General features: G+C 47.4%; 1 protein-coding gene across 1 annotated transcript in view; it reads right to left on the bottom strand.

The window, feature by feature from the left end:
• The window catches only part of LOC146021182 (interleukin-21 receptor-like), a 30,428-nt gene extending 5,325 nt beyond the window's left edge, over positions 1-25,103 (bottom strand). The window contains exons 1-7 of the mRNA XM_083154982.1: positions 25,068-25,103; positions 24,222-24,316; positions 16,715-16,899; positions 11,948-12,090; positions 5,680-5,866; positions 4,234-4,342; positions 3,128-3,212 (exon numbers count right to left, since the gene is read on the bottom strand). Coding sequence (XP_083011108.1) covers positions 3,128-3,212; positions 4,234-4,342; positions 5,680-5,866; positions 11,948-12,090; positions 16,715-16,899; positions 24,222-24,316; positions 25,068-25,103 — 840 coding nt within the window. The remainder of the gene's footprint in view (positions 1-3,127; positions 3,213-4,233; positions 4,343-5,679; positions 5,867-11,947; positions 12,091-16,714; positions 16,900-24,221; positions 24,317-25,067) is intronic.
• Between the last annotated feature and the right edge of the window lie 1,182 nt (positions 25,104-26,285).

Genomic DNA, 26,285 nt, shown 5'->3' with positions numbered 1-26,285 from the left:
AATGATGGTAGCCCTTCTGCTACTACAAAAAAAAGAAGGAACGTTTTTAAGACAAAGGCGAGTTCACCAATGTCACAAATCCCAGAGGAGAGTGCACAATCAAGCCACATAGGGGTCTTGGTACTTGTTTTAAGGTTCTAACAGAGGAGCGCAGCTACTAGTAAAACTAAGGGTGGGTGGGAGGGCCCAAGGACAATTTCAACTTGCACATCTTTGTATTCTTTGCTCTTTTTTTTGGGGGGGGGGGGGGGGTAGTTTATTAAACTGCCGCCCTGTCTGCCCCTGCAGTGCCGCTCTGCTTCCAAGATGTGCCAGGTGGGAAGTGTAAGGTCCACATATATGTAATGCCAACTGCTGTTGCCTAGCTTAGTCATCCAGCTACCTCGGTATAACCTTTTGGCCCAACTACAGTAAATGAAAACAATTTTGTGAGCTGTGAAGTGATCAAAATTGACAAGAAATGAGTGGAAATTAATGTTGTTGAGCTCAATAATACTTTAGGGGCAAAAACAGGCCCAAAAATCTGTTATTTTATAAATTTTTAGCATCCCCCCCAAGCAAAATCTAGATCCAAAACCCGCAAGGGTGGTTCTTGCCAAAACCAATCCAGATCCAAAACACGAAGGGAGATCCAGATGCAAAACCAAAACCCGAAAAAGTGCCTGCCGCTCATCTCTACTGCTTAGCCCTGCCAGTTATACAATATGCTGGATTTAATCAAGTGCTTGTATCTAAGCTTATATGTGAGCTGTGCATGCCGAAAAAAATGAGAAATAAAAGTCAAATAAAAACAACAATAAAAATAAAATAATTAATACAAATGTATCAACATGAAAATATAATTGGCAAAGCAATCACTTTCAATGTTTACAGCTCCTTTTGGAGCAAGTGGAGTTTTTTCCTGTGGGTTTATATACGTGGAGCGCACTCAGATGAAATAGCGGGGTTTGTGGCCCGGAGGTTGCCGTAGGTAGTGGATGGTATTCGGGAGGTTGCGGAGGCCCTGTCTATCCCTAATCTTACCTCTCCTTTAGATGTTTTCCAAGTATCTGCGTTTTTCTCTGTCCCCGTCCCCTTGTGCCGTTAGCACGCTGCTTTTCCGAAACCGGAAGTCGCAGTCCGTGCTTCCGGTATGGCGGGTGTGCTGGTCTCACGTTTCCCTCTCTCCAACGCGTTTCAAGGCAATAGCCTCTTTGTCAAGGATGGTGGCTGACTGTTTGAGCCTTTGATTTTATAGCGTTGTAGCTATGAAGAAACTTTTTTCTTTTGTTCATTAAAAAACTTTATTTGTCAAAAAAACGGAAGTCAGTCTCACTTGTTGCGGCATGCACATGGTGTAGAATAAAATAGGGTTTTCAATGGAGTTATGTTTAGGGCGATGTATATATGGATAAGATATTATTTTATGGATAATATATATTGTTACAAATTTGCCAGTTATAGTCTCATAGTCTGAGCTCATAGTCCTGTGCTGTGTGCATGCTTGTCAGTCATAGCTCCTGGTTCCTGCCTTGTTCCAGCTCACCTGTTTGTGGAAGCGTTTGGTCTCCTGGTCCTAGCTGTGCCTGATCTCCAGAGACGTTCCTGGTTCCTGGATATCCTGCCTGTCAGTCCTGTCTGGTCTTGTGCCTTCAGGTTCTTCTAGCGTTCTCCAGTTTGCATGCAGCTAAGTCAGGGGTTACCCTGCTGTATCCTCTGTTGAGCTTATTATATTTCTTTATTGGTCACCCCTGTGCATTGTTTCGCCCACGCTGTGTGTTATTCCATCCTAATCACCAGTGTATCCTATTTCATTTTCATTTGCCCACACTGTGTGTCATCTCTTGAGTATTGTTACTCCCCTGGGGTTTCTGGGATTTCCCCATCTCTTGCGGGTTTTAGTTAGCTTGTCCCCTTGCTATCGTCCGGCCTTGATGGACGCGTTGTCAAAACATAAGACCTGACTGCAATGGAGTCTGGGCGGATCTAATAAGCCCTTACAGCCGGGGCGGTTAAAGGCGAAGACTAGCTCTGCACGCGTCCGTAAACCCCAGTCTGAGGCAACAGAGTCAGGGGTTGGCGGGGATACTCCCAGAGCCCTAACAGAGAGAGAGGGGAGATAGTCAAAGAGGAGAGTCAGTGAGGAAGGAGGAGAGAGGAGGAGAGGGGGAGTGTTAGAAAATGAGAGGTGGGGGAGTCAGTGAGGTGGAGGAGGGGAATGATAGAGAGGTGGGTGTAGAGGGAGAGAGAAAAAGAGAGGGAGAATGAGAGAGAGAGAGAGGTGGAGGAGGGGGAGAAAGGTGATATAGAGTGGAAAGAGGGTGAGAAAGCCAGGGGGCATAGGTACAGAGGGGGACAGGTGGAGATAAGTATGATGGGAGATGGGGGTGGGAGTACAGAAATAAAGAAAAGAGATGTGACCAGGAGAGAAGTGGAGGAGGAATAGGGTTGTGACATGTAGCACATTATACTTACTAATCCATCCACCATCAGCAAAGCTAGCACTGTGCCCCCCCTCCCTCCCATCAGGACAGGTAGCGCTGTCCCCCACCCTCCCCCATCAGGACAGGTATGGTAGCACTGTTTTTCCTCCTTCCCCCATCAGGACGGGAGTGGTTTTAAATCCCGGCGGTTGGAATCCCGGCGTTCAAAATCCTGAAGCCGGAATCCCGACCGCCGAAATCCCGACAAGGTGGGGACGTGGATCGCCCCCCCGTTGCAGGCTCGCTGCGGGCCCGGTGCATCGCTACACTTGGCACACTCATTTATTCTCCCTCTATGGGTGTCGTGGACACCCACAGAGGGACAAAGTGTCGGGATTTTGGCGGTCAGGATTCCGGTGTTGGGATTCCTAGGGGGAACCAGCTAAAATATTGCCTAGGGCATCGGAATGGTTAGGTCTTCCTCTGCAAATGATAAATTAAGCTTGTTTAAAAAAAGACATAAAAGAGATTAATTTCCAGTAATAACTATAGAGACGTGCTTGTTATTACATTACTAGAGAGTCCAAATGTCATCTCCTTGTGACAGCAGAGGAATATGCTCATCTTCATGTGTCTGTGGTGCCAGTTAGATTGTGAGCTTAGTTGGTCTCTGAAATAAAATGTTTGTTCTATAGAAAAAAAATAAACACGAAGCCCAGCATTACCTGAAAATTGCCATTATGCACGCGGTAGAGATCCTGAAAGAATGCATCTGCCGTGGGAATGTCATGTAAGAATGGAATTTTTATCCTGTGATATTCAATAGAAGACAATAAATAAGAATAACCGAAATAATCACCATATAAAAAAAAGACAAGTTTGATGACTGTGCCTAAACTTTATTTAGGGGCTCATGATTTCTAAAAATGTATAAAGACAATGGAGTCGGTTTTTTTAAGGGGTGAGTTGTCAAAGCCACCAGTGTCTTTCTGAATCACCAAATTCTTCTTGTATCCAGAACTAGTTATAAGAGGTCATTTTACTAAAGCTTCTAGAAATGAAAAGAGGTGATGTTACTCATAGCAAGAATCTGATTGGTTGCTATGGGCCCTACATCGCATCTTTGCTTTTTGACAATACCTGTCCTCTGACATGGACCTTGGAGGGTGGCTCGGCCATTGCTGGCTCCTGTCGGGGCCGCGTAGTAGCCAAAGGGCCGAATTAAAAGCCGGAGCTGAAAATGTTCAAGAACCGATACAGAGAAGGGGAGGAGTTGTGGCCAGTGCTGTGTGGGTGTGGCCAGAGCCAAGTAGGCATATACAATTATACATTATCACCCTGATGGGCAGATTTACTAAGCTTGGTGAAGTGATAAAGTGGCAGGTGATAAAGTACCAGCCAATCAGCCGCTAACTCTTAAGTTACAAAGTGGGTTAGAAAAATGACAGTTGGGAGCAGATTGGCTGGTGCGTTATTATCGGACACTTTCTGCCCCTTAATGTCTCCATAAATAAATAAGAACTAAAACAAAAAAAATTGTAAAAAAATTAGAAATACAACTGTTAAAATGTATGATTTATGGCCGACTATGAAGCCAGCTAGGCCATGATGATGGTCCTATTTTTATGTGAGGACCTGAATCTGTTCCATTGTTACTCTGGCTCTGATTGGCTGCATCCTTTGAAGAGGAAGTAGTTCCGCCCGTGGCAATATTTTACCTTCCTCTCGATCAACATAGAATAAATGAAGGGTTGAAGCAGTGTTTTTTTCTAAACTATATTTACCATAGCATTACATACCATATACCCCTGCAGCATCTCTTCCTACCTACCTGGTAGAGAGGTTGGAAAAGAAAACCAGATACAGCAGTAGCATTATCATTATCAGTAGGGCTATTAAAACAATGATGTGACCGATGCTGGCAGAACTTCTGTCTTCTTCTGAAAGATAGAGAGAAAAAGCGTTATACAATATCAATGGTAAAGAGAAAAAAAGCACCTTTTACTACTATTCCAACATGAACCACAAAACTAATGTGGTCAGGGGCTGTGAGGCAAATGTGGACATTGATTTTACTAAAAATAGAAATTTAAAAAACAGCTTATTTATTACTAGTTATTTACATAGCGCACACATATACCGCAGTGCTGTACAGAGAATATTTGAACATTCACATCAATCCCTGCCTCCAGTGGAGCTTACAATCTTTATTAACTACCACATGTACACGCACACACAGACATTCTAGGGGTAATTTTGTTGGAGCCAATTGAGGCAGTAATAATAACCATGCTCCCAAACTTATTAACCTTTATGTAAGCACAGTACTGAACATGTCCAGCATCCACACCTGACAGAGTTCCGGTAGACCACTTTGCAGTGCGCACTTTCAGTGGGTTTCCTTCTGTACCACACCACCCAGTCGCCCTTTTCACCCAACGCATCTGGTCATATCTGCAACCACCTCAGGGGTGCAACATTGAAATGGGGTGCTTGTTATCAGTCAAAACTGACACTGGACACATGGAGGACACATGGAGGATGCCATTGAATGTTGACAGTAAACACATTGGGTACATTGACACCAAACATAAAACGCATTAAAAAACTCATGTCAAGCTTTCACTTTTGTCGCTGTTGGCCTAGATGTCAACCATTTTTGTTAACGTGGAACTAGTGCATATTGACCGTTTGATGTCACATATTAACTGTCTAACTAAAACATACAAACTTTATTTTTATTGTCTTTATTCTGTACTGCTTACACTTGATTTTCGTTTAATGTTCATTGTATGTGGGCATTTTATGACAAATAAAGATATTCTTATTATTAACTAGACATTGGGCCAGATGCACTAAGTGATAAAATGGAGAGTGAAAAACAACCAACCAATCAGCTCCTGCCTGACATTTTCCAAACACAGTCTGTGACATGGCAGGTAGGAGCTGATTGGCTGGCTGTTTATCACTCTCCATTTATCTCTATTGAAGCTTAGTGCATCTGGCCCATTGTCTGTGAGCTATATCACACCCCTCAGTGGCTAGTAACTTGGATCCAGTTTCCTTCTCTGCATCCTAGAGTGAAGATCCTGCTAATCCGCTCCTGGGGGCCTGATTCAGTGATGGACAGTTTCTTTTGAGAACCTCCACTTGCTATTAAGCTCTTACGCACCTGAGTATCGGGTATCATTGATAAATAAACCTATTATACTAATCAAACAAGTTTCCTCAATATTAGATGGTTGCGTTTCCAAAAACCATGACAAATTTCTATTACCCGGTGTGTGAATCTTTATCACCGAACTCCACTCACTCCACTGGCTTTTATAATGTTCTTGGTTTTCTGTCTTATGGCGAATTCGGACATCGTAGACTGAGCTCTTCTCAAAACCCGATGATAGGATCTCCATGTACATATCTGAATGAACAGAATTAGGAATACTTGTAGACTTCCGTATTGCTTCCTGTAACACAATAATAAGCAAATCATCTTAGAACATGATGGTGTCCCAGAGCAGACTATACTATAATTCACCATCATACATGTCACAGAAATGGCCACAGAATTGGGACCTGGGGCTCACACGGGGCCAATATGTTTGCTTTGCGCATTTCTGGGCATGTGCCTGCACTGGGTGTGTGCGTACAGGGCAAACACACTGTTCACTTGGTGCACACGCCCATCCTTGCGAACAGTGGGTGGGGGGTGGCAGTCGGCCCAATACCATATGGAAACGCCAAGCATTTTATGGGTGCTCCCATGAAAACGCTGGGCGTTCTCATGGTAATGGGCCAATGACGCGGGTGTGGTGGGCCGGCAGCTGGCATCACCGGATGTCAGCTGCCCGCCCACTGCCCTCCGAATGTGCACGCAGATCTAAGGTTGGCGACCATCGAATGATGTGGGCGTTACCCCGCAGGCTGCGAATGGATGTTTATGTAAAACGTAATGGCGTAGCACCATTAGCAAGGCGGGGTCTGGTTCACTCGCAAGGGTGCGAATTCGCATCCGAGCGAATCAACCAGAATAAGGTCCTTTGTGTCAACATGTCTTGGATAGCACATGATCTATCAAAGAGGTTTATTCAGAACGGATTGCATGGCTGCGAATTCACAGTGCATGCAGGAGGGAGGCTGTCCTGTGTATGTTTGCAGCCTAGGGTTCAGGTAAACGCCGCCTGCCTGCACCCTGCCGCACATATCCCCTCATTAGCATGCGAGGGAATGTGTACACAAACACATCCCCTCACGTGCGGGCGAAAAATCATTTGAAGGACACTCACGGTCCAATGATTCTTCCTCTGTTAGTAATGAAAAGTCAGCCTGGACAGACTTTTCATTTCAATGCTGTCCTCTGAATTTGGGGTGGGCACTGACATCATGTGATGTCAGCTGCCCACCCTCAGCTGGCATCGTTTGCAGGGGAACGCCCAGCATTTTTATTGGGGCGCCCATAAAACATCTTCTTCCCTGTCATCTGCTGTTTGATAACAGTGCCCACCCTTGTCCTCCATCCAACCATCCCTCTTATCCATCTCTCCCTTCCTTGGTTTAACTCACCGCAGCTTGCTTCTTTATTCTGGCTCTTATGTGGGGACAAACAAAAGAGCCGGGACCTGGGAACCAGCACTGCTGCCTCTGCCTGCGCCTTTAGTGCACTTTCACCAGGGTAATGGGGGTGGCACAGGAGGAGCAGAGTATGTGGGAAGTAGGCCTGCTTGGATGCACTGACCCTGCAGGCAAGACCCTAGCTGGTCCCCCTCACACATCCCACGTACCTGCTCTCCTCGCCCTTATCATGCCTCGGGGGGTGAGAGGATGAGGCTGCTGCTTTCAGCCTTCCCAGTGCAGATATGATTGCTGACAGTCTATGGCTTCAAGAGGCATGATAAGGGAGAGGAGAGAAATCCACCACTGTGAATGTATGTTGCTGGGGACTGGAGCAGGTTCCTCCATGTGGAGTTTCTGAAGCAGCCAGCGCAGGGTCTAAGGAGCATAGTGATTGCCCTCTTTTGGAGGCGGGCCACATGCTGTGTAATTCTGGACTCGTCCATTCAGGGGAAGGGGGAGGGGGAGCCAGAGAGGATGTTTGAAAATCCAGAAAAAGCATACAGGCAAGTATGCGGGGCAGAGGTGGGATTCTGCTGTGCAAGGGTAGGCAAGTCTGTGGAGCTGGGCTGTGACTGGGTGCACTGCAGGGGGAGCTGCATGCCCCATAGTAGCTGCACCCCCTGCACTCTCCATAGTTACTCCACTGCCCTGCACCCTCCATGGTTACGCCACTGCCCTGCATCCTCCATAGTTACGCCACTGCCCTGCATCCTCCATAGTTACATCAACTGCCCTGCATCCTCCATAGTTACGCCACTGCCCTGCATCCTCCATAGTTACTCTACTGCCCTGCACCCTCCATGGTTACGCCACTGCCCTGCACCCTCCATGGTTACGCCACTGCCATGCATCCTCCATAGTTAAGCCACTGCTTGGGGCTCACTTCTTCATGGGAGCTGAAGGGAAGAAGTTGTCCCAAAATGAGTTGTTGCATAAGCAAGTGCTGTGGAGATGATGATGATGATGATGTGGAGCATGGAAGCATTCACTGCAGAGGCCAGGAAGATAATAAAGGGCATGCTGCATCTGCGGGTGTCCAGAATGCTTATATCTGTGATATTGACCCATCCGCAGATTTTTCCATAGAAGACCAAGCAGATATTTTCCTGAAAATCATTTCCAGCCCACCAGCGTTTACCAAACGTACAGTCCGGAAGTTCAAGAGAAAGAGGTATAAACCTAAATTATACTCTATTTACGAAGAGACGGAGCTGGACGAACTGACCAGTGACAATGGTGGAGATGACGTTATTGACATAGCGCAGGACACAGAATAGGAGTCCTCGCCTTTTTACCCAGATGAGGTTTCTGTTCTGATACTCATTCGATGGATAACCATGCTATACACATTGTTCTGGACTACTGCAGCTGAATAGCATGAGGAACGAAACATTTCTATATTTGTATATAGTTATATATAGATAGATAAAATCTCTCTCACTGTCTTTCGATCCAATTTGTAATTAAACAGTTTTGCTCATTTGCATATACAATTACATTGAATTAGTCATTACTACTACCTGAAACTCTATGTCAGTGGCGTAACTAGAGGCTTGGAGGCCCCTGACAAACTGTAGCTGGGCCTCCTATGTGATCTCTATTAATCCTTAAGGAGCCCATACACACTCCGTTGTGGCCTTGATAAAGCTGCCCCTTCAGTGACAGTGAAACGCGTTGGTGACCAAGTTGGACCTCTTGCAGACATTGCCCCTTACCTGCTTAATTCTCTGGGACCCTATCTACAAATTGCCATACCTACAAACCAACTAGTCCAAATTGGACCGGGACAACTCCAGCGACTTATTGGGATTATAAGATCGGACTCCAGTGCCCCATTCTATTCTCCAACTTGTTGAGGTCTACCAGAGCAGGTTATAACAATTGGTCCACTTGTTGTTTTTAAAGTGATCTTCACTTACAGTTTTATTGTATGTTATGTATTATTAATTAAATAATGTTTTTTACTTATTTTGGTTGACTCATTAAAATATATGAGCGCTGCAACAATCTCTCTTTTTTCCATATAAATTTTCTAGGGACCTGACTAGTCCCCAGTTGCAGCTGCTCACCTAGAGCAAACCACCTTGACCAGCGCTCTACACAGTTTTTCTTTATTTCTCTACACTCCGTTGTGGGTGTACGTTTTGTACTTAAATGGTACACATAGCATTGCATCGCATGGCTTGTGCATGCATTGTGCATGCAATGCGATGCGATGAAAAGCTAGTACAAAAATTATGTGCAGCACATACTTTTTGTACTGTACGATGAGATGCGCCGGAGCGCGCATCTCAAAGTACAAAACAGAGCCACCGCGGGCTCCTTCAGGGCTACATGTACAGCTGCGACTGAGTAGGAACACCCAGGGGCTAGGGTACCACAATCGTATGCAGCAACATGTCATTACATTTTCTGAGAAGGGAGTCATATACTAAGACTTCACGCCCGGAGAAGTAAAAAATGGTTATAGCAGGGTTGCTGACCCTCTCCTTCAGGGAGAAAATGCTCTGTGCCTGGACTTCCCTGGTAATGTATGATTGCCATCACCTGTGGTGAAACACCTTTCTTATCAATTACCTAGCTCCCCACAGGTGATGGCAATTATGCATTACCAGGAAGCCCAGGAACAGAGCATTTTCTCCCTGAAGGAGAGGGTCATGTAGGCAACCCTGGGTTACAGCAACTGGGGTGGGCTAGCAGGGGCAAACGCAGGATTTTCAGAAGGGGGTTTCCAGAGGGGCGGAGCAAAGTCGGGTCAGTTAAAGTATTATAGATAGACCAAATGTATATAAATAATAATAATAATAATAATAAATATATATAGTGGAGTGGGCTTATTATTCATCATTTTCTGGTGGGAGGACAGCTTGCTTGACTGCAGATATCTCCAGTTCCCAAAAATAGATTTCTTAGATTTTAATGGAATTAAAAACTAGAGAATCCCACCTACCAAATGATACTAGGGATTAGGGGATCAGAGTTCAGGAGGCAGAGCAATATGCCAACGAGGATATAAAACTACATACCAAGTGTGTGGAGCTGGAGCAGTAACCAGCTGTTGGAAGGCTGATATCTCTGGTTCTGGGCAGAGTAGAGACAAGCTACTAGTGTCGCTCAAATGGGGAGAGTCCCAGCATTTGGAAAATACCCTCAGAAAAACTCTACGACAGACAGAACCTGAAATATCTGACTGGGAAAAGCAATTAACAGGCTTGGATGGGGATCACTGCTTTGAAGTCAGATATCTCCGGTTCCCAAGGGCCGATTTTTAAAATTCTTGTACCCATGGAAAGAGGGGACCCTCAACTTTCAGCCCAGGGCCCTTAGTCTCCTGGGGGGGTTTCTGGGTACTCAGAAACCCCCCCTGCGTGCGCTACTGGCTAGGGGGTCACATGCAGGGCCGCCACTAGTAATTTTGGGGCTCGGGACTGACCTTAAGTCCGGGCCCCCCCTCCCCTCGCACTCCCCCCCCTTACTTACCTACAGTAGCTGTGCCATCCCACGTCTCCTCAGGAGCGCACACTGCAGTGCACAGTACAGCCTGTAGAGCGCCGAGCCCCTCTGTGTCCTAGGCTCGGCGCTCTGCAGGCTGCACTGAGTATCGTGCATGCCTGGCTGGGGGGCTGCCGGGTGGGGGGTGTCGCTGTGGGCAGCTGCCCGGGCCCCTCCAGAGGCCGGGGCCCGGGACAGCTGTACCCACAGCACCCCCCTGTCGGTGGCCCTGGTCACATGCCCCGGGTGCTGGATGTGGTACCATGAGGGCGTGTGTGGGGGGGACTGAGTTGAGCCCAAGTAAGCAGTATGATGGGGAGAGATGGTGAGTGCCACATTGCACGTGTCCCCCAGGTGTGGCCTGTTACATGGGGAGAGATGCTTATATATGTGTCCACTGCGTACACTTTATCTATGTAATTATGATCGTGAACACACAGCCCAAGTGCCGGCAGCTTTGGATGAAGCCTCATTTACCCTGAGCCAGCTGCCGACAGTGATCCCAGCTGGTCACCTCCACAAATATCAGGGACTGTACCTGCTCATATGGGCAAAGCGCTTGGGGGCAGTGAGAAGTCAGAAATCAATTAATTTAGCTGATTATGAGATTAATACCAATTTTCCCTGTTAAAGTCTCTTCAGACTATGGGTCTAATTCAGGCTTGATAGCAGGGCAAATGTGTTCTCAAAATGGGCAAAACCATGTGCACTGCAGGTGGGGCAGATGTAACATGTATAGAGTTACATTTGGGTGAATTAGTTTGTTTCTGTGCAGGGTAAATACTGGCTGCATTATTGTCACACAATTGTTACAATTTAGATTTCAATTTCAACACACCCCACCCAATCTAATGCTGTGTACACACGGGGGCGATAGGGGCTGAAATCGCTGGAAATATGGTCGCTGGCGACCATATTGCCAGTGATTGGGAGTTTGCCCCGGCGATAAATCGCCGGGTGCGCGCTCCCGTTTTCAGCCCCATTCTAATCGCTGGTCGCAGGAGCTTGCTCCTGCAACCAGCTAATTACCTCTGCGGCTCCCCCAGCAGAGGTTCCTTTTCATCAGCGACCATCTCTGGTCGCTGATGCAAAGGAGACACTGGGCAATATATTGCTCAGCAATATATTGCTAGCAATATATTGCTGAGCAATATATCTCCCCCCGTGTGTACGGGGCTTAACTCTCTGTGAAACGGTATCAGTGGCAGCAACACACTCAATTTTGGGAAACAGAGCCCATAGCCTCCGCTTCCCTGTCCCCTAAATGGCAGCAGACTGTCAGTCACTGACTGTCTGCTGCCATCTTATGTCCTAAGTCCCAGGACCCTTTCAACCACTTGCAGAATGCGTCCTGCACATGCTCAAAGTACCGATAACTGATAATCTATGAATAATCCATTTCACATGTTGGTCACAAATAAAGATAGTTATTGAAGTGCTACCTGCCAGGATGAAGCTTCCTTCTTTAGCTGTAATTCATACTCTAATTCGGTTTCAGCCCCAAAATTTTCAATACCAGTCCAAATGATCCGGTACATACTGCCATTGACACTGTAGGACAGTCCAGAAGGTGGATCTAGCCTGACTGCAACAAGAAATTATGAATTATTTCTCCATCTTCATCCTTAAATTAATTTGCTGCCATTTATTTTCCATTTAAATAAAATATAATAATAAATAAAAGACATTAATGGGGCATACACACGGGGAGATTTTCACCCCATTTCTAAGCAATCTGACTAGATTGATTAGAAATGAAGCACATATCGCACAGATAGTGCTTGCGCTGTTTCCTGCTGGATCTTTGAGCTTTGCCTATAAACGATAGGCAAATCGACGCCCTGCACCGATCGCTCCGCACACATCGCAGTGTGCATCGTGGAATTTGGGGATGGAACAGGGACGTCACTCAGCAACACTCTCTAAAACAGGACCGTGTTATCTCCATTTTGAAGGTGTGACAGGTTCAGGGTACTCGTCGTCGCGCTCAGACTTCCTGGGTCCCGGAATCCAGATCCTACAGTCTGAGTAAGCTTCAGCTTTGGCAGGCTGGCTGATGACTGTAGCCACCATGAATTGCGATCGATAGTCGCGATAGTGATCCATGATAACAGGAGGTGTCGATCTGTGGGACTCACGGGGCGGGGCCCTGGGCGCACCACTCCGTGCGCGTACTCACCTCGCTGCGCTCCGTCTCTTACCTTCGGGCCTGCGACGGTCCCGGTACCTTCCTCTTGCTCCACTAGTTCCCAGAAGCGACTGCACCTGTAGGGGAAAAAAAGGGGGGAGAAACCCCCTAAGGGGGGGAGGGGATGCTCATCACAGGCACTATTGGCCTCAGAAGGGTTACACCCGCTTGTGGAACACGGCAGGTGTAACTGGGGTGGGGGAACGCTCCGGGGAGGGGAAGGAGCACAAACAACAGGACAACAGATTCAATACAATCTCTACTCACCAGTCGTTTACTGGTCCGCCGTCGCGCTTCCAATGCGGATACCGGCACCTGAAAATGGACTCACGTAACCTCCTGCTCCCTAGGGCAGGGCAATACACCAACGCGCCTGCGACTTGACGCCCGCGCACCCTGCGGCCTGAAGCCGTCTTACGTAACTCGCGACCTAGCGCTGGATCCTTAGATGCCACAGCCTAGCGTCGCGCAACCTGTGACCTAGCGCTGGATCTTCCGATGCCACAGACTAGCGCCACGCAACCTGGCGCCTAACGCCCGCGCAACCTGTGACCTAGCGCCGGATCTTCCGATGCCACGGCCTAGCGTCGCGCAACCTGGCGCCTAACGCCCGCGCAACCTGAAAAGAACACAATCCGCACAGGGCCACTATTGGTGAACCCAAGTACAGCATACAGTACACGGTGTCAAGTAAAACAGTACAATGTAAAGAGACAACACTGCACCAACACCTAGCGAGGGCCTACCTCCCTCTGGCTGTTCCCAGCCTTACCACAATAACCCTTGTGGCGATACCTGAACTCGCGGCCTGTCGATACAGGCCTGTTACTTCTACGGAGAGGCCTCAGCCCTAGCAGGGTCTGGGCCTCGTACACAACCAGGGCCTTGCGCCCTGCAACCCAGATGGGCCTGGTGCCCAGAAACACAGATGGGCCTGGTGCCCAGTAATTTAGATGGGCCTGGTGCCCAGAAACACAGATGGGCCTGAGGGCCGACTATGGGGGGGGGGGGCTTAAGCCCAGGGCAGCACTGGGCCTAGTGCCCGATACACACAAGGGGCCTAATGCCCAACAACACGCAAAGGGGCCTAATGCCCAACACACCACCTGAAGTCCCCACGGGCCTATTGCCCGACTCTGGTCCCGCAGGCCTGATGCCTGAATTGGGCCCACGGGCCTATTGCCCGAACACCTGGTGGTCTAGGGAGGGGACCCACATGTGGACTTACCCGTCCTAGGGCCTTCCGCTGGACCAAGCCTGGTCCAGCCACGAGGGTGGTCCGTCTTCGCCGGAGGTGGGATGCTTCCCACCACCTCCGGGCTTCCTGCAGTCTTCACCGGGGCAGCGGGGGCCGGGGCAAGCTCTTTTGCGTTGCACCCCGCCGCACCCGGGCTTCTTCCGTCTTCGCCGGCTGTCCCCGGCACTGTGTCCTTCGCCCGGCGGGCGGCAGCGTGTAGCAGTCCTGCGCACACAGCTGCCGCCTCTCGGGGCTTCCGGCGGCAATCCTCTCTCCGTCAAGCGCTCTCTTCTCTTCTCGTCCTCCGTCGCCGAACACCCTTTCCCGCCCCCGGCGCTGGTTAGTTCAAACCAGCGCCCGGGGGGCGGGGCTTGTGACGTGGCGAGCCATGATTGGCTCGCCGCCGCCGCTTCCCATTGGGCGCCAGAGCGAGAGCCATGATTGGCTCTCCTTTGGCGCCGTATTTGAATTTCCTTTGTTCGTGGGGATCAGCGGCGAAGGCTCGCCGCTGCCCCCACACCCGGCGTCACTGGAGGGTCTGCTTCCGGCTTCCTGGGGTGGCGCCAGGCCACCCCAGGCCAGGAAGCAGGCGCCAACCAGCAGCAGGGCCAGTGACCGCACGAGTACACTGGTCCTGGCTGCAGGGGGCGGCGCCACCCGGCGGCGGCCTTGCCCCTTTCGTCCCAGTGCTACTGCACCGGGGCGTACTTCTACAGATCTCCTACAGACACCTCCTGCTGCGTCAGAACTTTAATTAGATGGAGTTGCACAGCCGCGTCCTTGCTGCAGTACAATTCCATACAAACTTGAATCCGGCATTTGTCAAATTCATTTTTGATTTGTGGCAATTCATAGCATATGCTAATGTTGTATCCTGTATAATAAAAGGCTAACGTTGCTCCTCACCTCTATGGGGAGAATTATAGTGTTGTGTGTCTCGGCCGCCACTAGATGGTGCTTGACAGGGCAGTTCAAGTGTTGCTCCATTCGGGCACGCACAGCCACCGTTGCTAACATTATTGTTTCCAGTGTCTAGGTCCTTGATGGCTAACCATGACACTCCAGATGTTGTTGAACTACACATCCCAGCATGCCCTGCATCAGTTTTAGCATGGCCAAATAGCAAAACTGTAGCAGAGCATGCTGGGATGTGTAGTTCAACAACATCTGGAGTGTCAAGGTTAGCCGTCAAGGGCCTAGGTCGACCTCAAAAGGTTGACATGCACAAGGTCGACACGGGGTAAAGGGTTTACAAAAGCAGGTTGACACATAAAAAGATTGACATTCCTTTTAAAACTTTTGGGGGTGTCAAATGGGAGATTTGAGCATGGGAACCCCAATCCGTACCCTTGCGTGGCTTGATTCAGGGCCGGCGCCACCACTAGGCAGCTCTAGGCATTTGCCTAGGGCGCCGGCACCTGGAGGGCGGCAGTTCGCCCTCACCCCCAGCATTTAGCGAACGGTACCTGTGAAAAAACGTGCGTCCCCGGCGTCCCTGCTGAGCGCTGGAGCGTGCAGGGGTGTCCGTGCCGCCGGGGGAACCTGTGGCGCTGTTATTGTGTGTAAGCTGGCCGCGGACGGCGGGGTCCCTACAGTGAATAGAAAATAACTAGCGCGGGAAGCGCTAGTTATTTTCTATTCACTGTAGGGACCCCGCCGGCCGCGGCCAGCTTACACACAATAACAGCGCCGCAGGTTCCCCCGGCGGCACGGACACCCCTGCACGCACCAGCGCTCAGCAGGGACGCCGGGGACGCACGTTTTTTCACAGGTACCACCCCCCCGGCACCGGGGCGCCCCCACCCCGACTCGCCTGGGGCGCTCCGGTGCCTTGCACCGGCCCTGGCTTGATTCAATTGTCATGCTTCGGGCCAGGTGCCGCGCTCTGCTACCGCTGCACTCGGCACACATTACTGATCCCAATCATAGTCCACGTGCATGGTAAAGTACATAGAAGTAAGAAAAAAAAAACCTCCTCAATGGCGGCCTTTTCATGTGTCAACAATTGCCATGTCAACCTTTTGCAAGTTTTAACATTTTGTTTATGTCGACCCTGTAAATGTTGACCATATATGTCAACCTATTGGCTGTTGAACTAGACCAGGCATGTCCAACCTTCGGCCCTTCAGCTGTTGTGAAACTACAAGTCCCATCATGCCTTGCCACAGTTTTGCTATTAGGCATACTTGCCTACCCTCCCGGAATTGCCGGGAGGGTCCCGCAAATTGGGTTCCCCTCCCGGCGCCCTGGGAAGGTGGGTAAGTCTCCCGCATTTTGACCACAGCCACGGCTCCCCCCCTTCCCTGAGGTATAAAATGCAGATTTTTGCGGGTCCGCAGGAGGAGGCGGGGCTAAAATGATGTGATTTGCATCATTTCGCATCATTGTAGCCCCTCCCCCATCCATAAACCCACAATTTAATGCGGCTGCTTCTCGTGGGGCGGGGCTATGTGACGTCAGCATCACTCCGCCCCCAAAACTTTGCCTCGTCCCGCCCCACATTCACTCCTCTCCGGGCTTCTCCCGGAGAGGAGTTTTTAAAAGTCGGCAAGTATGCTATTAGGTAATGCTAAAACTATGGCAAAGCATGCTGGGATGTGTAGTTTCACAACAGCTGAAGGGCCGCAGGTTGGACATGCCTGACCTGGACATTGTCGACCTATCAAAAGGATCCAGGTAACTGGTCATTGTAGAATTCCCTGCAACTACTGATCTAGATATGGCTTGTTACTATGGTCACATTTGCAGCATTCATGTACAATGATATAGATGCATCTCACTCACTGTTGCACTTCGGTAGAAACTCTTTAATCTCTGCTAAAGTGATGCCAGCTGAGTCATGCACCGTTATGTGATATTCATCCATTTCTTCAGCATAGAAATGTGTAATATTGCAGCTGGATGTGTTCTCTTCATATGACTTGGTTATAAGATCACACGTCTCCTCCTCGTCATCATTTTGTGCAACGCTGTAAATAAAACAGATGAATAATTAAAAAGGGAAGCATTTACTTTTTCTCACAAAGAGGAGAACAGAGAAGAAATGAGCAGGAACAGGAAGGTATTGTATGTGGACCGTTAGGTGTCAGCGAATTGACTGCCAACCTAGACACTGAGGGGGACATTTGGGAGTTCTATTTCACATGGGATGTTGCTACGGGCAACCAATCAGAATCTACTTATTTATTTAGCACCTTCTAGAAGATAATAGATAGTATCTGATTTGTTGCCCTTAGCAACATCCCATGTGAAATAGAACTCCCATTTTAGTAAATTTCCCCTATCATCTGGATACCCTCAAATTCTGGGTCAGCTCTCACACCCCTGGAACTCCTATAACACGACCATGGGGCCTGATTACTAACTGATCGCATGGCTGCAAATTCTCAGGCAGGGCGGTTAGTGATAGACTGCGCAGGCATGCAGCCAGTAGTACACATGTGTGAGGCCTTCCTGAAGTAAAATTTGGCTAGTTTTTATTATCGCCGGCCATTCGCAAGGTGATTGACAGGAAGCCAGCATTTGAGGGGTGGTAACCAGCCGTTTTCTGGGAGAGGCAGGGAAAATTATTATTATGGAGGGAATGGACAGCTCCACTCATTTATAATTCATAAGCTGTGCAGAATGACTATCCTAGTGGCAGGGGAAAATGCAGATGTGCCCTGGCGTTTTAGGGGAAGTCATGTGACGTCAGCTCCGGACCCAATCAGCCTGTTCCTATCGCAGCCACTGAGTGGGGCTACACACAGACTGTACACCGTTAACAATTTGACGATGAGCATCTTGCGAAGGCATTTGCAGCTATTTGTGGGCCTGCGATAGTTTCACAAGTTTCTCTAAGCAATTTGCAGGCTTGCATGGGGCGGGATTTCACTCTGGTGGGGCGGTGTTATCCTGACCGCTGAGCTTTGAAAATGATCAGCTGTTTACGCCATCGCATTCGGCCTTCTTCCTGCTTCCCCCTAAAAATGCCTGTATGGATTGCAATGGTCTTTCCAGAACCTTGTGATCGCGGAATCATTGCCAATGATGCCTCAATCCCTGGCTCGCACATGTGCACACTTTCCTTGTATTTCACGCAAGTCCAGGAGCAGACCTTGTATTTCCTAATACTCCGAACAACAATATGTACTTACAGTCTAAATGGTCCATTTCCAGAGTGTGATCCTCTGTACCAGGTGCAGCTCATGTAGTCAACATAATTAACAAAGCAGGAGAGGTTTTCTGTTTCGTTAGCTGGATTGGTGGGAAAATGAAAGACAAATCAGAAAAGGCTAAAGGGTCCTAAACCAGTGTTGCCTACGTGACCCTCTCCTACAGGGAGAAAATGCTCTGTTACTGGATTTCCCTGGTAATGTAGGATTGCCATCACCTGTGGTGAAACACCTTTCTTATCAATTACCTGGCTCACCACAGGTGATGGCAATCATACATGACCAGGAACAGAGCATTTTCTCCCTGAAGGAGAGGGTCAGGTAGGTAACCCTGGCCTAAACACTGGGAGATTTGCTGAGTGCTCTGAGCAATGCTAGATCGCTCAGAACGTTCAGCAAGATCGCACAGTGATGTGTCGGCGCTGCGTGCTGAGCTTTCTGTCGGGGCCAGTGTTCTCCGGTGAGACCACTGGCCCTGCCCGGCGACATTACTAGATTTATCCAGCATGCTGGATATTATTCGCTGGGCTACAGCAGCGCATCGCTATTACTATGGCCCCTACACACGTAGCGATGCAGGAGCAGTTTCTAAGTGATCTAGTGAGATCGCTAACAAAATGCCCTGAAATGTGTAGGACCCATGAGATCACCCTAAAACATATATATTTTTTAAACAGCTCAGTATCCATAACAGTGGGTTATCGTATATATTATTTCTAGAAGGTGACTTTTGGTGATGATCCCTTTTTCTCACGTCCTACTTTACCAAAATCGATAAATGAGATTCCATTTTAAAAATGAAGGTCTCCACTTCTGACGAATTGTTCATTTAGAATTGCATACTGGATTGTTTGTTTAAAAATCAAAATGAAAAATGACTTTTGGCCCTAGAGTCTTTTCCCTGGATGAGTCGATACGGCACGGCTAAAATGATCAGTTTTACTCGGCTCCTGGAAATGGCCACAAATGAACCGGTTCTTCTTTCATCCTTCTGCAAACCACCAACCTCGCTATAAACGTAATCATATTTTATTTGTACGCAAAATTTTCGCATGGGTTACCTAGTATTTACTTAAAGTCGATTTATATGTATTCAAATTTATCCGAATTGATGTTGTGTTTCTGGGGCTTAAACACACACGCACACGCACACACACGCACACACACGCACACACACGCATGTAATAACATTTAAAAAATAATATTAAAATAATCTGTTAGTATATGTGGGTTATAGCCCATGAAACTCAATACTGGGTTTCAATCGATTTTGAAATCGATAAAAATCGACCTTTAAGCAAATCTACCCCCAATTATTGTTTATGAGACAGCCAGCCAAGGGAGCAAAGCTGTGTGGTGTACATGTTACTCTAAAGATGACGTTAGCTACCTGTTCCAAGGTGCGGAATGCTTCACATTTTGGATCTTAGTAAATCCAGCAATTAAGCCACAGAGACCTATAGGCAGGGTCAGACTGGCCCACAGGAATACAGGGGAGTCCCCTGGTGGGCCACACTGCCTGGGCACTCACACACTCCTCTATGAGTCAGATTGCAGACTCTGCACTTTAATTATTCATATGTTACATTATAATGTGTACTGGTTAAAAGCCTGTTCAAAGTATGGCTTTTGCACTGTGACAGTTTTTAGCCCACAAACTCTCCACCCCACCACCAGTCCCTATCTGGTCCTACCTCCAATCTCTGTCTTCACAGCTCCATCTCACTGTAGGCAACAAGTTTGAAACAGATCAGTGTCCCCACAAAAAATGCTTTCACTTTCTGTTATGACATCTTTTAGCACACAAAGGAGTAAGTTAGTCCGTCAAGTGGCCCTAAGTGGTCTCCCACCCTGCAAATGACCAGCATCGGAGATCCGGTGTTTAAGATCCGGGTTGACCCTTTCACACAGGTGAAAACCATGTGTAATAGAGAAAATGACCGGGTCAAAATTTTAGACCTGAAGATCTTCAATTGCCGTAATTGCCGGGTTATTTGGCCGCCGCTGTCTGAAAGCGGTATAAGAGCCAACTTCAAATGCCTGCAAGTTGCTGCACCACCAAGATGACTTGATTTAAACAATTTATTGATTGGCTAAGTGTTAACCTATTAGGTTATGTTTGGCTATATACATTTAGGGGACATTTGAATCAGGGTCAGCCACTTTTGAGTTTGGAGGTCCTGACCACCCGCCCAAAGCCTTTGCTATTATTTGTTTGTCTTACTAATTCTTTTTAATAAAATTAGGCACAGCTAAGAAAGCGGAAGGTGCTACCAGCCTGCAGCCACACAAGTTGTAAGTGGCACTTGCCCATTTGAAGGACAGCAGTTGTGTCCTACCCCTGTGTGGTGGGGAGAAGGTGTTTCTCTGTGGGACCATCCATACTGTGCCATAGTAAAGGGTGGTGAGTCGTTCACAGAGCAGGTTATGTGTATATAGATGGGATGCATTTTAGTTGCCTCCATTTTTAAGAGGGCTGATTGGCTAGAGATGGTTTTGGTAGACTCGTAGTTGCCATCCTCTAAAAATTAAAATCTGGTCATCCACTTGCAGTGGGGCAAAAAATAATTTGGACAGCCACCGATTGTGCAAGTTGGCCCACTTAAAAAGATCAGAGAGTTCTGTAATTTCCATCATAGAGGGAGAATAGCCGGTGGCCGCTGGGACCCCGAGTGTCGAGGTTTTGACTGTCGGGATCCCGACGTCGGGGTAATGACTGTCGGTATCCCAATTGTCGGGAAACTGTCCGGCACCCACTAACGAGTGGCTCCGTAAGAAGCATTTCAAGGTCCTGGAGTGGCCTAGCCAGTCTCCAGACCTCAACCCAATCAAAAATGTGTGGAGGGAGTAGAAAGTCCATGTTGCAGGACGACAGTCCCATAACATGACAGATCTAGAGATCTGCAAGGAAGAGTGGGACAAAATACCTGCTACATTGTGTGCATACCGGGTCAAGAACTACAGGAAACGTGTGACCTATGTAATTGCTAACCGAGGTTATCTTATAAAGTATCGAGTTTAACTTTTTGATTGTCCAAATATTTATTTTCTGAAAGAATATACAAATAAATTGTTATAATTTTTTTTTTTTTTTTATTCCACATTATGGGGGGAATTTACTAATATGAAAAACCGAGTTTTTCGTATTAGTATTTCCCCTACGACTGCATACGACTGTTTGAGTCGTATGCAAAGTCGTGTTCCGGAGGGGGATTTACAAAGCAGTCATATATGACTGCTTTGTAACCCTCCGATGTCGTAGGAATTCGTATTAGCAGCCGTATATATGGCTGCTAATACGAATTATTTGTAGGCAGTCTGCACGGATCAGTCAGATCCGTGCAGGCTGCAAGGTGTAAAAAAAAATTAAATAAAAAAAAAAAAACGGCGTGGGGTCCCCCCCACAGCCGAAACCAGCACCAGGCTGACAGAGCCTGGAGCCGGTAATTAAAAATCAGGGAGCCCGACAAATAGGGGTTCCCTGATTTTTAACAACCAGCCCCAGGCTCCTGCTCTGGGGCTGGTTCCCAAAATACGGGGGACAAAATGACTAGGGGTCCCCCGTATTTTAAGAACCAGCCCCAGGCAAAACCAGCCAGCAGGGTAATGCCACAGCCGGGGGGAGACTTTTTATGCAAGTCCCCCCGGCCAAAGCATTAACCCTACCGACCAGTCAGCCTGGCCAGGGGCCCTGGGGGAGTGGGGACCCCCCCAATAAAGGGGTCCCCCCCCCTCCAGGACTTACCTGACCAGGCTGAAGCCTGGTGCTGTCCTCGATGCCCCTGGGCGGTGGGCATCCAGCTGATAGTGGTGTAAAAAATAGAACAAACTATTGTTTTTTACTGTGGCACTACAAGTGCCAGCAAGCTGGGACTTGGAGAACCACAAGTCCCAGCCTGCTGGGCATTAAAGGGCCCGCTGGGTCTTGTAGTGCCACAGTAAAAAAAATAGTTAAACAAAACACACTGACACCCATTTTAAATAAAAGTTTAATACACACATTACACACATACTGATACTTACCGTGTCGGCGGCTCCGGTGTTGGCGGCTCCGGTGTCGGCGGCTCCGTGGTCGGCGTCCTGTCCGAGGATAATCCATGTTGGACCTGTGGAAGGAAATCCTACTCACCCAGGTCCTCCATGGATGGTCTTCTTTCTTCATCTGTTGACATCCAGGTCTTCTGGCAGCTGCTGACGACTTCCAGCAGCTGCTGGCATCTCCTGCGACGCTCCCAGGCTTTCAGAGCCGGAGAGATCCTTCCTTTTCGGCGTCTGGGCTCAGAATGAATTCTGGCCAATCAGGAGCCGCCTAGCCGCCTAGCGGCCAATCAGGAAAGGTATTTCCTGATTGGCCGCTAGGCGGCTAGGCGGCTCCTGATTGGCCAGAAATTATTCTGAGCCCAGACGCCGAAGAGGAAGGATCTCTCCGGCTCTGAAAGCCGGGGAGCGTCGCGGGAGATGCCGCCAGCTGCTGGAAGTCGTCAGCAGCTGCCAGAAGACCTGGATGTCGACAGATGAAGAAAGAAGACCATCCATGGAGGACCTGGGTGAGTAGGATTTCCTTCCACAGGTCCAACATGGATTATCCTCGGACAGGACGCCGACACCGGAGCCGCCAACACCGGAGCCGCCGACACGGAGCCAGCGACCTACCAATGGGATCAAGATAGGTAAGTATCAGTATGTGTGTAATGTGTGTATTAAACTTTTATTTAAAATGGGTGTCAGTGTGTTTTATTTAACTATTTTTTTTACTATGGCACTACAAGACCCAGCGGGCCCTTTAATGCCCAGCAGGCTGGGACTTGTGGTTCTCCAAGTCCCAGCTTGCTGGCACTTGTAGTGCCACAGTAAAAAACAATAGTTTGTTCTATTTTTTACACCACTATCAGCTGGATGCCCACCGCCCAGGGGCATCGAGGACAGCACCAGGCTTCAGCCTGGTCAGGTAAGTCCTGGAGGGGGGGGGACCCCTTTATTGGGGGGGTCCCCACTCCCCCAGGGCCCCTGGCCAGGCTGACTGGTCGGTAGGGTTAATGCTTTGGCCGGGGGGACTTGCATAAAAAGTCTCCCCCCTGCTGTGGCATTACCCTGCTGGCTGGTTTTGCCTGGGGCTGGTTCTTAAAATACGGGGGACCCCTAGTCATTTTGTCCCCCGTATTTTGGGAACCAGCCCCAGAGCAGGAGCCTGGGGCTGCTTGTTAAAAATCAGGGAACCCCTATTTGTCGGGCTCCCTGATTTTTAATTACCGGCTCCAGGCTCCGTCAGCCTGGTGCTGGTTTCGGCTGTGGGGGGGACCCCACGCCGTTTTTTTATTTATTTATTTAATTTTTCTATTTTTTTACACTGAAGCCTGCATGGATCTGACTGATCCGTGCAGGATTAAAGCAAATAGAACAGGAAAATGGTGTTCTATTTTCCTGTCGTATTTGCATGCCTGTTTTACACCACTAAGCAGCCGTATTATCAGTACGGCTGCTTAGTAAATCAGAAACCACCATTCTTTTGAATGGTGATTTCTGTCGTATCCTATCGATGGTGTAGACATTTGTATTTGTAAATACAAATACGAATGTTCCATCTTTAGGACTACGAATTGTTGTATTTTTGGGATTGTAAATCCCGAAAATACAAATTCGTAAAAAAAAGGTGTATTTCTCCCTACGAATACACCTTTTTTCTACGAATCCATTTTGGTAAATGTCCCCCGATATGTCTCTCACTTTTGAAGTGTACATATGATGGGAATTGCAGACCTTTTAAGTGGGTCAACTTGCACAAATCGGTGGCTGCCCAAATACTTTTTCTGCCCCACTGTAATAAAAGCTGTCACCTGAATCAAACGCAGTAGTGTCAGTGTCTTTATTTGAAGTTGATAAGTTAACGTAACCACCGGTTTGGGGCCAGGCTACGGAGTTACATTAATGGGTTTTTTATTTACACCAAACCAGTGGTCACTGTGCCATCTGCTACCATGCTGTGAGCATAGTGTTGAGGTAACTAAAGTTACTATATGCAGAAGCAGAACTTGTGGGTGGTGAAGTAAATAACGTTACTATGTGTACACGGACAAATCAATATACAGGGAGATTTTTATAATTAACTCTACACTCATTGGTTATTTATATCCACTTACATAAAGAACATGTATGACTGAAATGGTACTGCATCAGATGTACGCAAAGCAGCAGACACGGGTGCACAGTGTATCTTCTCATTCTCAGATACAGCCTGAAAAACAGAGATAAACACATTAATGATATATTTGTATATATATATATATATATATATATATATATATATATATATATATATATATATATATATATATATATATATAACCTTTGTCTGCTGTTGTTCAGTTTTGTCATCTGTGTTAGAGTGCCGGACCCCGCTGGATCTATCTATCTATCTATCTATCTATCTATCTATCTATCTATCTATCTATCTATCTATCTATATATATACATATATACATATATATATATATATATATATATATATATGTATGTATGTATGTATGTATGTATATATATATATATATATATATATATAAAATACATATATTTAGATGACACTTAGACCCCCACAATGCGCTTAGGGACAAAGGTGTGTTTGTGTGTGTGTGTGTGTATGTGTGTGTGTGTGGTGGTGGTGTGGGGAGGATTGCAGCACCTCTAGATGAACCTCTGGTTAGTGAGGGATGTGGAGGAAAGGTAGAGCATTAGCAGAGGGCGCAATGATGAAAAATAGAAAAAAACACCCAAGACTATAGGACTATAATAAATTATTATTAAGTACCACTTAGAATAAAAATAGACACAATGGTTTAATATTGATAATCACAATAAAAATTCAATCAAAAATGAATCAAATAATCAATAGTTCTGTAACATCAGTAGAGTACAATGCATTTTTTATGACAATTGTCGTTGTTCACATCGCTAAACACAAGAAGATTGTCGCTGTTCGACATCAATACCCAACGCGCTTCGTCTTGCAACTTCATTAAGGGCATGTTGACTAGAAGAATTACTAAGGTGAATGGTAGTATCACTCTACTTCAAAATGTATATACCCAATATTGGGTCCTTAATATCATATGAAGATAAAACCAGGGCATACCGGTATCAGTTAAACCCGATAGCAGACTCCTCCACCAAAGGGATGAATGGATGCGTTTGAAGACTCATCAAAAGAAAAAAAAGCATATTTCCTGCCCTGTAGTACATCATGTGAACAAGTGTGTAGCTTACGCCTAAATATAGCGCAAAGTTGCAGCTTTTATGTGTTAGTAGAAACTGCTAGGAGCACAGTACTTATATCTTGTACCTAGGAAAATAATACTTCCCAAATGTCCCGATTACAGCGGGACAGGCCCACTAATTGGAGACTGTCCTGCTGTCCCTCCCACATCTGGCAGTGTCCCGCGGATGGGGGAACAATTGGGGGGAGCTGGAGTTCACTGCTCGGGAGCGCTAGACATGGCCCCAAAGTGACAAAACAGGAGTCAGAGTCCTAGGCCACACCCTCTATCCTAGGCCACACCCCGGCATGTAGCTCAACCTCCTTTTTGGCTAGCCGCGTCTTAGGCACTGCAGGTCCCAATTTCAAAGAATCAAAAGTTGGGAGTTATGATAATGTCATAAAAATTATTTGATGGCATCTACTTTCTCTGTCAAACTATGTGAAAGCTATCCTATATAAGAAAAGGCTAAAGGTGCCCATACACTGCTGCGATGTCTCACAGCAGTGTACGGACATCCATTGTGATGGATCGCATGCGTCCCTGGTTCCCGCCCACCTCGCCGCCAGGAGGGAGGTCCCAGAACGGGTGGTCGGACGACCAGCCAGTCAGACCACCTGGTCGGGTCCGATGCGCACGGGACCACGTATCAGACCCGACTGCATGTCATGGAGAGAAGATTTGGTCCAATTAAATGAGCCGATTCGTCACAATCGGCCAAAATCGGACCAAATCGCCTCAGTGTATGGACACCTTTACGCTGCTTCTCACCCACCTCTATATATTTTGAGTGCCACCGGCCACTGCATGATGCCTGACTTTTTATTGTTAAATTATTTTGTTATTGGAATAAAACTTATACAAACCATATTTCACTATTTATTTAAAAATCCCAATGAGATTGTTTTAAATTTTTAATTATGGTAAAAAAATCAGGGAAAAAAAAATCAGTCA

Source organism: Crinia signifera, chromosome 7, assembly GCF_055691185.1.
Source record: "Crinia signifera chromosome 7, ASM5569118v1, whole genome shotgun sequence".
In the NCBI taxonomy this organism is placed as follows: Eukaryota; Metazoa; Chordata; class Amphibia; order Anura; family Myobatrachidae; genus Crinia; species Crinia signifera.
Note: the sequence above shows the minus strand (reverse complement) of the source record. Positions and strands in the feature narration are given on the sequence as shown.